The sequence below is a fragment of the Falco peregrinus genome, chromosome 3, assembly GCF_023634155.1.
Source record: "Falco peregrinus isolate bFalPer1 chromosome 3, bFalPer1.pri, whole genome shotgun sequence".
Taxonomy (NCBI): domain Eukaryota; kingdom Metazoa; phylum Chordata; class Aves; order Falconiformes; family Falconidae; genus Falco; species Falco peregrinus.
Window position 1 is genome coordinate 109,205,964 of NC_073723.1, and position 13,948 is coordinate 109,219,911.

At 48.9% G+C, this 13,948-nt stretch overlaps 1 protein-coding gene across 6 annotated transcripts in view; it reads left to right on the forward strand.

Annotated features, from left to right (window-relative positions):
- ACAP3 (ArfGAP with coiled-coil, ankyrin repeat and PH domains 3) overlaps positions 1-13,948 on the forward strand; it is a 96,818-nt gene that overhangs the window by 54,460 nt on the left and 28,410 nt on the right. For all 6 annotated transcript variants that reach the window (XM_055800890.1, XM_055800893.1, XM_055800895.1 and 3 more), the window contains exons 5-9: positions 4,448-4,506; positions 8,162-8,345; positions 11,968-12,012; positions 12,466-12,561; positions 12,897-12,971. In XM_055800890.1, coding sequence (XP_055656865.1) covers positions 4,448-4,506; positions 8,162-8,345; positions 11,968-12,012; positions 12,466-12,561; positions 12,897-12,971 — 459 coding nt within the window. The remainder of the gene's footprint in view (positions 1-4,447; positions 4,507-8,161; positions 8,346-11,967; positions 12,013-12,465; positions 12,562-12,896; positions 12,972-13,948) is intronic.

The following is a 13,948-nucleotide window of genomic DNA, read 5'->3' on the forward strand; positions in this document are numbered from 1 at the left end:
TGGTGGGGTGGAACCTCGGCTCGTGAAGCCCCTGCCCTGCGTTATTCCTCTTCAGCTCCTGGTCCAACGGCCTCTGCTGCTCCCTGACGAATTCCCACCACAGATGCACCTTTAATCTCTACTCAAGCACTGCTCCCATGAGCAGCTGTGGTGTCCTACTTCTGAGCTCCATGCGTGTAAGTGCTGAGAGCAGCAGTTCACAGCCAGGCAATTTCACTTCTTTTTTAGCTTCTACTTTGCTTTGCAGCCTGGTGGGTTCTCTGCTCTTCTCTTGTAAGTGCTGGAGGGGGTCATGTGGGAGTGCTGCAGCAGTGGCATCCCTTTGGATCTCTGATGTATCTTGGGCTTGCAGTTCAAGGAATAACATCCTGGGCCGCTGAACTTGCTTTATTTCATAGGGAAATTCCTAAGCCCCCTGTCAAAGGTGGGTTTGGGTTGATGCAGCTGCCTCGGAAGCCCATGCTGGGAAAGTGAAATACAGGATCTAGCCTTTTGCTGCTGTTGGGTGAGAGCTGCGTTAACTCCCTTCTATCACGCTGACCCTCCTCAGGCCAGATGTGGGTGAGTCATAGGCAGGACTTCCCATGTCTTGGTGCAAGCTAAGGGCGAGGGTGGGGTGATATTTGGTCTGGAAAATCTTAAAATGAATTATTTGTTCCAAGTATGTCTGGGAAAGGAGGAAAAGCCAAGGGATGAGTTTTTATTTGAAACTCTACCTCTTAAAGCTTTATTTATTTTGCGTTGAAAATTGAATGGAGGACACACTTGAAAATATTCCCCTGGTGATCTTGCCTGGCAAAATTAATGAAAAAGTAATAAAAATAATGCTGGTATCATAGGATGCTTCTCAGGGAAAAGCATTTTCATTACCGATATCCTCTCAAAACCACTTGGCATTCCCTGCCCCAGGCTTGCACTATATAAATCAGTTCAGGCTGGAAGGAAGGGCACCATCAGAGTGCTGTGGGGCTCAATGCATGGATAACCAGAGCAGGGGAGAGGAGTATGGATAGAGCCGGAGACGGAGATATACATATATATGCATATATATATATATATGGCCTGTTTTCCTCATTTGTGCAGATTCCTGTTCTGATACAGATACTTTCACATTAAAATTCCACATGGAAAGGTCCTTGTACCACAGGCATAGGAATACTGCTCATGATCACCGCGAGATCACCCTCTCAGCAAACAGCTTCAGTAAGGAGCAGTTTTATGAGCTCTGGTTTTTAGACCTGGACTGGATCCTTAGTTAATTCTTCCTAGGCAGCCGGAGAACAAGCCCATGCTTTGCCAAGCATCGCACGGATGCCTGGCAGCACCGTGCTGGGAGAGTGCCTCCCTGCTAGAGGCAGAGACCTTCTGTAGATGCTTCACTTGCCCTGTTCAAAGCATCTGATTATTTTTTTCCAGCTAGGCACTGGTGAGCAGAGCCTTTCTTGCTTCCACAGAAGAGCGAGGGCAGTATCCTACTTCCAGGGTGATCTGCCTGGTCTGGTACCTTTCTCCGTTTTTCCTGTGGACCTGGGTGCTCAGCAGATTTTTGCTTGCTTCTTTCAGTGCAGTACTTGAAGGCACCAGCTAGGAGGTGGTTTTTCCAGGCAGGAATGGTAAGGTGGAGGTAGGTGCCCCACACTAGCACTGCCTGGTGTGGTATCTGCTTGTCATCACCCAACAGGGAGCAGCCTGCATTTCTGTGGAGCTCTTCAATCACACCGGTGCCTGTCCATGTTGTAGCTTTGTGTAGCCCAGATTTGCTACTTACCAAGCTGAGGAAGCCCTGTTCCTGAGCTGTGTGGTTTGATTTTTATGTACCCTGCAATCCATTCTTCCCCAGAACGTCCCAGAGTACTTGTCTGCAGTGCTGAGTGTGACCTGATAGTGTCCCTTCCTTTCCCTGATCCTTAACAAATGGGTCACCCTGGCGGAAACCAGTAATGGAAACCTGCCAGGTGTAGGTGCAGGTGGGAAGCAGATGGCTTTCTTGCTGCTTGCCTATCCCCGCATGGTATCACGAGTGCAGGGAAACACTGTCCATGCCCAAACATCACTTGGGGAAGCTGCTCCTTGGAAAAAGTTGCAGCCCAACGCCTCTTGGACTGCTGTTGGAGAGAGCGACTGGATGCCAAGAGCAGTAAATAATTTACACTGGTAAAAACACAAAGCTGGGTGGTCTTGGGGTTTTCTTTCTTCCCCCCTTGCTTTGCATCTGTTCATATTTAGACGCCGTTCGTGGCTGTTTATACTCAGCTAGTCCTGGCATGTTTCTTGCTCTGTCCTTGGCTGCAGCGATACACACAATGAACGCGTTCGAGGCTCTGCAGCCAGCGCTGCCGCGTCCTCGCAGGGTGCTTGGCATTCTGCTTGGAGCAGTACACCTGTGCAGCGTCCAAAGCATGACTGGCTTATCTCCTAGCAGGAGATCTTCGGTAGGGAGGACATCTGTGCCTGTACGAGTCTGTTGGCACTGGAAGGAAGGGTCAGGAAGGAACCGGGGTGTTTTTGCGAGTAGATTACTGTGGGGCATGATGTGTATCCCATGTCAGATCTCTGCAGTGCCTGCCAGGATCTTAGTGTCATGGACAGAGTACTGCTCAGGCTGGGAATCCTAACCATGCTATAGTGAGAGGAAGCAGTTTTAGTTTTGTTCTTGTATCTCACTATCCTCTATTCATAATTGGCAATTAATTAAATCCATCTTCCCCCAGCCAAGTTTGTTTTGCCTGTGATGGTGACTTGTGAGCGATGTCCCTGTACTTATCTCAACCCATGAGCTTTTTCATCTGATTTTCTCCCCTTGTCTTGCTGAGGAGGCACTGTCTTGCTTGGTGGGCACCTGGCAACCAGGCAAGGTTAACCCACCACCTCCTCACAAAAAGCTGCTGCTTTAGGCAATGCCAGCTCTTTTGCACTGTCAATGTTCTGATGATCAGATGATGTTTCCTGCTTCCTGGAAAAGCTGGGAGACCCAGAGGTGCTCACTGCTTCTGGGTCTTACCTGAACTGTGTAGTGAAGCGGAGAAGGTGGCCAGAGAGGGACAGGAGAGGTGGTGGCTGGGGTGTCAAGGGAAGCTGCCCAAAAAGCTCCCACTGGGAAATCCAGGCTTGCCACAAGGAGGAGGGGAAAAAAGGCAAACTGAAAAAGCTGTTTGTTTTGATCCAAAGGGCTTTGTACAGTCTGCTCGCTGAGAAAAGTTGCCTCAACCTAGCCCTGTGTCTGCCTCTCGCTCCCTGGTTGAGAACAGTCCCTCACACGGTGGGCTCAAAGCCTCCTCCGAAAGGGCTTTTGACGTTTCAGGAGAGAAGGCAAGGCCAATGCTGGACTGGGAAATGATGGTTGAATCCTCAGGAACACAGACACAGTTCCCGTTGTGTGTTCCAGGACCTCTCGAGGTTAAATTGGCTGCTTAGGACACAGTATTAAATAGGAGCAAATCAGCCAGGGTTGTTCATGCCGAACAGCTGTAGTGATGCCAGAGCCCAGCACTGTGATATTTCAGGGCATCACTAAGTTTTGGGCCAGTGCCCAGGCCATGTGTTCCTGATGGTGGAATGAAATGGAGCCCCATCCGTTCTTTGTGGGCCACTTTTGCTGGCTGCCGTGGTGCCAGTGGCTTTTCTCTGTAACCCTGGGATGATACGTACATCCTGCTGCAGTCGCTATGTGGTCTGCAAGCCTCTCCCCATCTGGTGCCTGTTAGCCCAAATGCTGTGTCATCCTGTGAAATACGGAGTTGTTAGTAATTGTGCCCATCAGATGGATGGGAGGAAGCCGAGCAGACACAGCAGTAGGGGGAAAACACCTCTTAAAGATGGGAGGACTGGAGATGAGATGGACAGAGGGTGTAGAGTGATGGGCTTGGGACCATTTATTTGTGAAGCACAGGCAGGAGAGTAAAATTTAAAAGACTTGTAAAAACGAAGCTTCTCTTTATATTGTGTGCTTGGATCTCTCACCCAAGTTCATCAGTGTGTGTGACATACCTTCAGCGTACATCATCGGTGTGATGTACCATCAGGCTGTGAAGCACCTCCAGCGATCGCTCCCGTTTCTTGCCCGAAGTAGCCTTGAGCTGGCAGTGCCCTCCTCTGGCAAAAGGAGAAATGCGAGGCTGTGGAGAGAGAGAGTAGGGACTGTGAAGGCAGCTGCTCCTACAAACACTCCTCTTAGGAAGGTGTGTTGGTGGCATAGGTCTCTCTGTGCTATGCAGAGCCCTGGCACAGGCTGTGGAACCTGCAGTGCAGGAATTCTGCTCGAGTAACGGAGTGCTGTAGCTACAGAGAAAAGCTGTTATCCGTTATATAGCGATCAAATAACGGACAGCGCTAAGCCCTGGAGTCCCTCACTCTGAATCCCCTAGAGAGTGTTCATGGATTTTCTGACTCCTCAATGTTTCCCTGTTGCCACACTGTTTGATATTCTTTTCCCTTTCTTTTCTTTCAGATCCTGTTTGACCAGGCTCAGAGGTCAGTCCGGCAGCAGCTGCACAATTTCGTGAAAGAGTGAGTACTTGTCTTAACCAGGTTGGTCTTCAGCTTCTTCAACTTCCATTGCACCTCTCTATGTGCACTAGAATCAGAACTGCAAGCTTTGCACAACTGCGGAAGCTTGGAGCAGAAGAGGTACTGGAGGGCAGAGGAAAGGATCTGGTTTGTGTGGTGCTGTTTGCTGGCACCGTGCTACACTATCATTTGGTTGCTCTGTTGTCAACCAGATGTCTTCATCCTATTGCCAGCTCATAGTTAAAGCTGGACAGTGCAGAATCATAGAACAGTTTGAGTTGAACGGGACCTTAGAGATCATCTCGTTCCACGCCCCTGCCACGGGCAGGGACACCTTCCACTAGACCAGGTTGCTCAAAACACCGTCCAGCCTGGCCTGAACACTTCCAGGGATGGGGCACCCACAGCTGCTCTGGGCAACCTGTGCCAGTGCCTCACCACCCTCACAGTAAAGAATGTATTCCTAATATCTAATGTAAATCTACCCTTTTTCAGTTTAATGCCATTTCCCCTTGTCCTATCACTATGTGCCCTTGTAAAAAGTCCCTCTCCAGCTTTCAACGTGAGGCATGCTTCCAGATCAGAGCATCATCCTGAAGTCTGGTGAAGTTCATCTGTGGAGCCAATCCTCTAGGTCAAACACACCCCAGAGTTCAGATCCCCGCAGAGCAGGGCCAGCTCTGTGTCGTATGTTGTCTTACAATTGATGCAGAGTTTCCTTTGTGATTTAAAAGCAGTGCACGCTTGCAGAAGGAAGGAACTTTACTGCCCAGTGACTTCGGGGTCCAGCAGAATTACTACATTCTTAGCTCCATACGGATCATGCTTAGTCATTCCAAATTACAGCAGCCCTTCTCTTCTGGAGTAACCTGAGCATCTGTCTGGGAGGATCATAGAATCACAGAATCATTTAGGTTGGAAAAGACCTTTAAGCCCATCAAGTCCAACCATTACCCCAGCACTGCCAAGCCCACCTCCAAACCATGTCCCTGAGCGCCGCATCCATGTGGTTTTTAGACACCTCCAGGGATGGTGACTCCACCACCTCCCTGGTTAGCCTGCGCCAGGGCTTCACCACCCTTTCAGTGAAGGAATTTTCCTTAATATCCCATCTAAACCTCCCCTGGTGCGACAGATGACAGACAGGAGAGCCCTTCTTCATGTGGAGGGAGCAGCCGATCATCACTGAGCCTTCAGCTTGGAGCCTGGCCGCTGCTTCAGAGTTACTTGCTAATGGAAAGCAGGTTTACAATGCCCTGGTGTGAGCAATGCAGAATATTGCATCTGAAGGATGTGAACTAGCACGTGGCAGGCTTGAGGTGCAGAAGAGCTGGGAAGTTAATGGGATGGGACCAGCCTGCACTGAGATCAAGGCTCTCAGCAGGCTGTCCCTGCCATGTTCCTCTGAGTGCCTCTTGTCCCCAGGGCAGGTACCTTGGATCCCATGTCAGCTGAATATAGGTCAGAGAGGCAACCCAGGGCTTCAGCTAAGCAGGAGCTGGTTACCATGGGAACTGGTAATTGCCTGTGAATCCCTCAGCAGCTGTGTGGTTTGATGGGGAGGGAGTGGGTCCCTAGCTGACCCCCCCATTCCTCATCCCCATCTTCTTGCCGAGCAGTCACCCTACCCCCACTTTCTCTGTAGTTATTTCTCTGATGAGCTCAGATTTAATCTGCTTAAGGCCGGCAGTCAGAAAGGAGAATTTCACTTTCATTTTGGGTCTGTCATCCTTTCAGCATCTTTGCAACTTCCTCATCTTTTTACACTTGTACTGCTCAACCTCTGCACTTGCAGGCCCTGGTGCCTTGATACTTGTGTTGCTCCCACCCTTGATTGGAAAATAAATTCTACCCTTGGGACCATTTTGAATAATCCATGTTATTATTTTTTTTTTATTTTTGAATAATCCAGCTAGAGCAAATCTGTGACTTCCTGGCTGAGGATGGGAATAAAGGGACAGGGGGAACTGTGCCCTTGCATGGTGATTCATCCAGATCTGAGGGCAACATTCACCCTCTAACCTGCCCTCCCTGTCCCCCAGCCGTCAAGGTCTTTGCCTGGATTATTTACATGGTACATGCAGGAAGGGTCAGCTTGCCCTGCCCATGCTGCCAGTAGCCAAATGTTCTGTGTCTGCTTTAGCACGTTTCCAAGCCACAGCCCTTGCTGAGTAGGAGGGTTTTTGGAGCTGACTCCTGAGGTTGCAGTCATGCTGCTGCAGCCTGGCTTAGAGCAAAGCTGGGAAATTCCACCGTGGCTCCGAACTCTTGCTCCTTTCCATGGGGGATATGCACAGAAGAGGAAGCTGTTCTCTCCAAAGCTGGATCAAAAGCTCTGTAAAATCCCCACAGCCCTTTGCTGCAAGTGACCCAAAAATGCAAAAAGTGACCCTGTTAATTTTCCTGCGAGTGGAGCTAGATGGTCATGTCACTGGGCAGCCCTGAACACTGAGGGCAACGTGGCAAAGCAACAGCCACCACCAGGACAGGAATCCAGCCACCTCTGTGTTAATTTATCCTTGCTGAACCTGTCCCATGGTAGATTCTCTTGGCCAAGGGCTGATCCCTACAGAAGTATATGCAACTTCAAACAGTTTGCCACAGGGCAGAGTTCAGCATTTGCTCTCTGACTGTCACGTTCAACTGAAGCTCTTCATCTTCCCTAGGGCAAAGAATAAGTGGGCGCTACTATTTACTAACAGTTTTTAACTACCTTCAGTTATAACAGTTTATAATTGAGGTAAACAGAGCTCCCCTGGACAGAAGATAAGTGTGTTGCAGCTGCTGTAAAGCAGCATTGTTATTGCCAGCTCCTGAGGAACCAAGGCCACTTTTAAGAGCTGAGCTTCAGGAATTGATGTGTTCAGTTCTTTGTGGTCATGCAACTTAAGTTGAGTCCTGCCTGAATGGTACCTGCTATTTTATTAAAAAAAAAAAAGATAAAACAAACTGAAAAAAATAAGTCTACCACTTGCTCTGTCTTTGTAGCCTCCCCTCTGCCCCTGCAGAGCAGACCGCTGATCTCATGTGAGGTCTCTAGGCATAAAAACCCTTCGACAGTTCATACTGTGAATGCATGTATTTCCCAATGCAAATGTTAATAAATGTGCCTATTATACAAGGGGAAAAGAATAGTCAAATGCCTGGATTTTACAGTCAGACAAGGCAGAATCAGCTAGAGATGCACATGAATGGCCTGGGTGCCCCAGTTGAATGCCCTGTCCTGAATTTGAAAAGTAACTGGTTTTATTCTTTTCTCTAAGTGAAATGTGAAACTTGTATTTTCACAGGTAAGTTCCGAAATGTTCTGCTCCCCACTTACTCTGAGGACAATTGTGGGCTGTCTTTAGGGCTGGATGCCATCTGGCCTGGCTTTCTGGATGCTGTCCTTGGAGAATTTCCTTCAGGCTTTGAAGGCAGTATGCAAGGTTCAATATAATTCCTTACCAGCTGTCTCTGGAGTTAATCTGGAGCCTGTCCAGCTGGACACGGTGGAGCTTGGTGGGGTGGGCTAGGATCCCAGTGGCCTCTGGAGCAGGATGTCTGAGAGATCATAGTGTACCTGGTTGCACCTCTCCATCCTCTGCTGGGATCAGCAATATTCTGGCTGCTTGGTAACGATGATTCTCACCATCTCCTCTTCTTTGTGTTCCAGTGATGTCCGGAAATTCAAGGAAACCAAGAAGCAGTTTGACAAGGTGCGAGAAGACATGGAGATTTCACTAGTGAAGAACGCCCAGGCACCTCGGCACAAGCCCCATGAAGTGGAAGAGGCCACAGGCACCTTGACCATAACAAGAAAGTGTTTCCGTCACCTGGCCCTGGACTATGTGTTGCAGGTTGGTGTCTGTGCCCCAGCTCTGACTGGATCTCCCAGCACGGAACGAGACACCACAAGCAAATTGCTAAATAATCTGCTGTAGGAAATGAAGAAGTTGAGGGATGAGTGGGGGCAAGTAGGTGTTTACCACCAGGTTCCAAAGGGTACTGGATTATTAATCCATTGGACATCTTTCTCTCTGCCCCCTGTGGCAGGGAGTGCTTACTCCTGGTGTGTGATGGAGCATGAAACCACCAAGGTTTGCTGTAGTTCTCGGCGTGGGTGTAGGGGTGCGGCTGTGCACCCATGCCTAGCTCAGCAAAGCCCCATGCTGCAGTAGGTCCCAGGGTTCTTTGAGCTGCCTTTTTGCATAATCCAGCCTGTCTGTATGGAAGGGTAGGCTGTGCTGGGATGAGAGGACCTTCCCTCGTGGGGCTGAGGTCTGTAGCTGATCACATCTGCTTGAAATAGTCACAGGATGTCAATGTAAGTGGTGTAAGAGAGTGGAGGTGCCTCCCCAAATCCTTAGCTGCTTTGATCTTTGTAACTCTCCCGAGAGTCTGGTAAAACAGGGTCATGAAACTACTGAAAGTGAGAGACAGAACGCAATGCTGTCAAGTGTTCTCTGCAAATCATTGTCTGCCCCTACGTGTCCTGAAGGGCAAAGGTCTGGATCTGTGTGCACATGTAAACATCCATGTGTGTGTACCTGTGTCTGTGCCTGAAACTCCAGAGGGATGTGTGTGCATGTGCAAATACCCATCTGGGTGGATGTATGTGTGTACATGTACGTATGTGCGTGGTGCGTAGCTACATATGTTGCGACAGTGGCAATTCTAGCTGAGTGGAAGGCAAAACAGTTTTCAGAATTAACGCAGCGCTGAAGAGGGACCCAGAGAGATTCACAGTCAACAGGACCAGGCTCTGAGCCACTTCATCTAACTTTGAAGTCAGGCTTGCTTTGCCCAGGCGGTTGGGCAGATAACTTCTGCAGGTCCCTTCCAACCTGCGTTACGCTGCGTCTGTGTGGGAATGTGTGCTTAGCTGTGTTTACACCTGTGCATGGCACTGATGTGACTCTTCAGGTCTGTGACGTGTTCTCCTTCCTAAAAATGCTGTGGCATTCCTGAAAAGGGAAATTTTAATAATTTTTTTTCAGTAGGAGTAATTAAACACACTGCCTTAGGCTGCATTCTCTTCCCAGAGGGACATTCCCTGTGGGAACGCTCACTTGGTGCCCCCAGGATGGTCAAAGATCGTTCTTTGAATCATTCATAGGCTTCATGTCAGGTCTGTCCTTTCAAGCAATAGGTGTATCAAGCAGCCAGAGTCACTGTTAATATTGATCCCTGTGTGTCTCCACTAGCTGTCACTCCTGTAGCACTGATCTAAGGCCATTTGCCAACATGTTGTGTCTGACCGTGAGGCAGTCTCTGAAGTCCCATGCTCTGGCAGCCGCGGATGGAAAGGCAATGCTTTCCCCTTGGAGTATAAATCATGCATGTCGTTGATCCTCCTTTAGGATTCAAATTTTTTGCATTTAGGATTTAGATATGGATGCAACTGTGTTTGTTGGCAGGGTCACACTACGGTTAGCTCCCTCTGTCTCTTCCCCTGAGGAAGAGGAAGAATTCCTTGACCGTGCTGATCCAATGCTGGGGAGGTTTCCCTGCTGGTCCACTGCAAACTACCAGACTAAACCCATCAGTTTTAAAATGCATAGACATGAACTTGTCCAGGTACCCTTTGGTATTTAATTAAGGATATAGTGATGAGAGTTATCATTTTATTCTTTTATATCTGTAATATGTAGCATATTTCCATTATTACAGTGACTGGTTTATGGCTATACATGGCCCGGAGGAGTTACTGCTGTGGAGTGAAACTGTTGCTATAAAGCAGCACTACTAGGTTCAGGTTTTTGGGTTTTTTTAGTTTTGTTTTTTGTTTGGTTTTTTTTTTAAGGAGGTCTCTAGGAGGTTGGGGGTATACCTGAACTACTTTGTCTCCCCTCCTGTGTTGCTGGAGCTGATGACCACGTTGCCTAGTACACAGTCAGGAGGTGGATCATGGTGTGCCTCATGGATGCTGTTCCTTTAGCAAAGTGTTTCTGAACAAACGGGTGCTGCATTTCTAAATGAGTTATTAACACACTGGAACCAGTGTGCTGTCATGCTAATGCATTATTTGTGACACTGACAGCTGAAGCCCCATTGAAACCTTCTGCTGCTTTTGACAGTTTCTTCAGCGCTAATTGCAGCACTTGTGAGACTTCCCGGTGTAACTCGTGGAATCTATGGGCAAGCTATTGTAACTATGTGCTATTAATTTTTTTTTCCTTTTGAAATTATATTCTCCTGGCCAGTGCTCAGGCCTTACATAAAATTTTTAAATTATTTTTAATTCTTAAGGATATTTTTCACTTCCAGATCCATGGCCCTGTATCAGAGAAATGTACTAGGTCTCTCAGAGTTTGCCTTTGTCCCCAGTTAAAGAGGATTTGCGATAGTTTTATCTTCGTGCCCAAGAGATGCTGATGGCTGTAGTTTCACTGGTAGAGTAATGAACATTAGAAACAGATACTACCTTTCTTGTTCTTCCTACATACCTCATAATACTGAATTATTCCAGTCTTCCTGTTCTTCCTTTCAGGGTAAAGATTGCTGTTGACTCCAAAACTGCGTGATTGTGGGGGGCAGGGGTCAGCACTCACTGTCCCAGTGGCATAGAACAATACTGGAGAGAGAGAAAGAACTGGGATGTAGCACCTTGCTGTATTGTGCCCAAGGTTTTATGGCAGGGATTTTAGGTGGGACTTCCCTGATCAAAGATGCAGGCAGTGAACTGTGAGGAGTCAAAGACGAGCTTCTACAGCCACTCTGCTAAGCACCTGCTGGAGAGCTCAAGGAATGTCCAGGCTTTCCCCTCATCACAGTAAATGCTCCAAACTGGTTCTTTTGCAGTAGCAGGGTGCATTTCCAAAGCAATGCTGTCTTGCTGTTGCAAGAGGTACTGCAGTTCTTCCCTGACCAGGGAAGAGGTGTAAGCTTGAATGTGCTGGAAGGCCTTTTCTTCCACCCCAGGAGCCCAAGCCCATCAGGGCTGGCACAGGACATCCTGAGCTACTGCTGCTTCTGTGTGGAAGGAATGTGATGGTCTCTGGGGCAGTCAGCCATACACTTTTCTCCAAGAAAAATGGGTGTGTAAAGGATGCACACACTGGGAATATAAGCCCCTAACAGGTACCACAATTTCCTGGCTGGCTTGAATGTGATTACTGAACTGGTACCTCTCAGCCTAAGAGAAATCAAAGCAGTGACCTGAGAGAGTAATTATCTCCTTCATGTGATGCCAGACTGCACTCTGGGGTCATTGCTGTCAGCCTATGTACAGGCAGACATCTAGCAGCGACCTTAATCAGTAGCAGCCCAGGTCAGAAAGTACACGTGTGCTCTTCCCCTTTTTATTCTGCCTCAAACTCACCAGGACTGTCTTTTCAAAAACTTAACTTTCTGGAAGTGTCCTTGAATAGTTTGTGGTTTGCTGCTAGGGTTACTACAGCAAGTTGTTCCTACTTGGATCTCCACACCAGACTGCTTAACGCTGCGAGTGCTGAGAGTTTTATCTCCATTCCTTCACAGATCAATGTCCTCCAGGCCAAGAAGAAGTTTGAAATACTGGATGCGGTAAGGGCGCTCTCTGTTTTCTGTGGCTGCTCTCAGTGACTCAATGAAAGGCAGCCCTCTCCATTTCAGGTTGCATGGGTCGACATACCGACTCCTCGGTCTGCCCTGGAGATACTGTCTGGGACTGCTCTGGGGGCTGCAGGTATGCTAACGAGGGGAGAATGAAGGACCAGCAGGATGCTCCACAGGCCAGGACTGGAGAGGACTTTTGAGGGTGAAGGACACTGCTTGTACTGCTTTATGCTCACACCAGGGGTTGCCTGACAGTGAGGAAGGATTTGTGAGAGGAAGAAAGGAGAAGAGGGAGAGGCATCTAACAGATAGATTGCTTTGGGAAGGGAAAGGGTTAGACCTTGAAGAGACTTCTTTGTGGGTAATAAGGGATCATAAGGACTTCTCACACTCGCCTTGTCCCAGAACCTGCTCTGACCTTGCTATCGTTTCCCTCCCCAGATGCTGTCCTTCATGCACGCCCAGTACGCCTTTTTCCAGCAGGGCTACAGTCTTCTCCACGAACTGGATCCCTACATGAAGAAACTAGCCACAGAGGTGAGGGGCCAGGGGTATGCTTGACTCGACCTGCCTGTTCGTACCCCTTCACCCTGAGAGGACATCCTCTTCCCTTTTCAGCTACTGTACTTGGTAGTCAGGGAGTGGTCCGAGCATCATGCTTGTTGGATGAGCCATGCTGCATTATGGGGTGGCAGCCAAAAGCTATGGTTACTTCCAGTGCACACCCAAACACAGCCCTTTTCCCCTCTTGTGGGGACTCGGGATGTTAGGTAGGGCTGGTGTAATCCCAGAGCAGAGAAGCAGAGATGGACGGTGGCTAATAAAACCTCCTTCCTGATTTCTGTACCTGCTGTTCTCCTCCCTGCCTTTAGCTGGACCAGCTGGTGATTGATTCGGCAGTGGAGAAGAGGGAGATGGAGCACAAGCATGCACTGATACAGCAGAGGGTGAGTCCTGAAGCTGCAGCTTGGTGCAAGCAGCACTTCTTTCCATTAGTGTGGTTGTCTGGCTCAAAGTGGCAACTGCTGCCTGATGAGGGGCCTGGCTGGGCTAGTCTTTGACAGCCTGGAGCAGTCACAGCAGAAGTTGTTGAGATGAAAGTAATAACCGGATGGACACTGGGAGACCTAGCTAGTAGTAGGTAAGCCTGACGGAACGCAGGGCTTTCAGCTGCTGACGGATCCAGGTACACGAGGGAGAGGGACACAGGCAGGACCCCATGGCTCGGGGCACCTGGGCTGTGTTCCCAGCTCTGCCGCTGACCTGCTCCTCCTCTGAGCAAGCCTGCCTTCTACGCTTTGTCTCCCTCTGTGCTGCTGAGGGTGTGGGAAGATACAAAGGTTCATATTCTATAAATGGCTCTGAGATAGAGGAGTGGCTGTAGTTGTTTGTAGTTGCCTGTGAAAGTAACTTGACTGCACAGCAGAGCTGCTTTTGGGGAGAGATCAGAGCACTCCTCTCCCTCTTTTCTCTTCTCTTCTCTCTTCTCTTCTCTTCTCTTCTCTTCTCTTCTCTTCTCTTCTCTTCTCTTCTCTTCTCTTCTCTTCTCTTCTCTTCTCTTCTCTTCTCTTCTCTTCTCTTCTCTTCTCTTCTCTTCTCTTCTCTTCTCTTCTCTTCTCTTCTCTTCTCTTCTCTTCTCTTCTCTTCTCTTCTCTTCTCTTTCTCTTTCTCTCCCCTAGTCTTGCATCCTTCCTCTGGCTGAGCAAGCTAGCTTTTATCTGGCAAGCCCCATGACCTGCAGCTACTGCCGTATTGATGTGTCCATTCTAACGCTTCTCCCGTGCCTTGCCCCGTGGTGAGGCAGCAGCATGGCACCGTGCCTGAGTGCCCAACCCAACCAGATGTCCAGAGCCCCTGCTACAGCACCCAGCAGATAAATGAGCACTCCTTTGGTCCCCGTAGGCAGGACTTGCTGCAGAGCCTT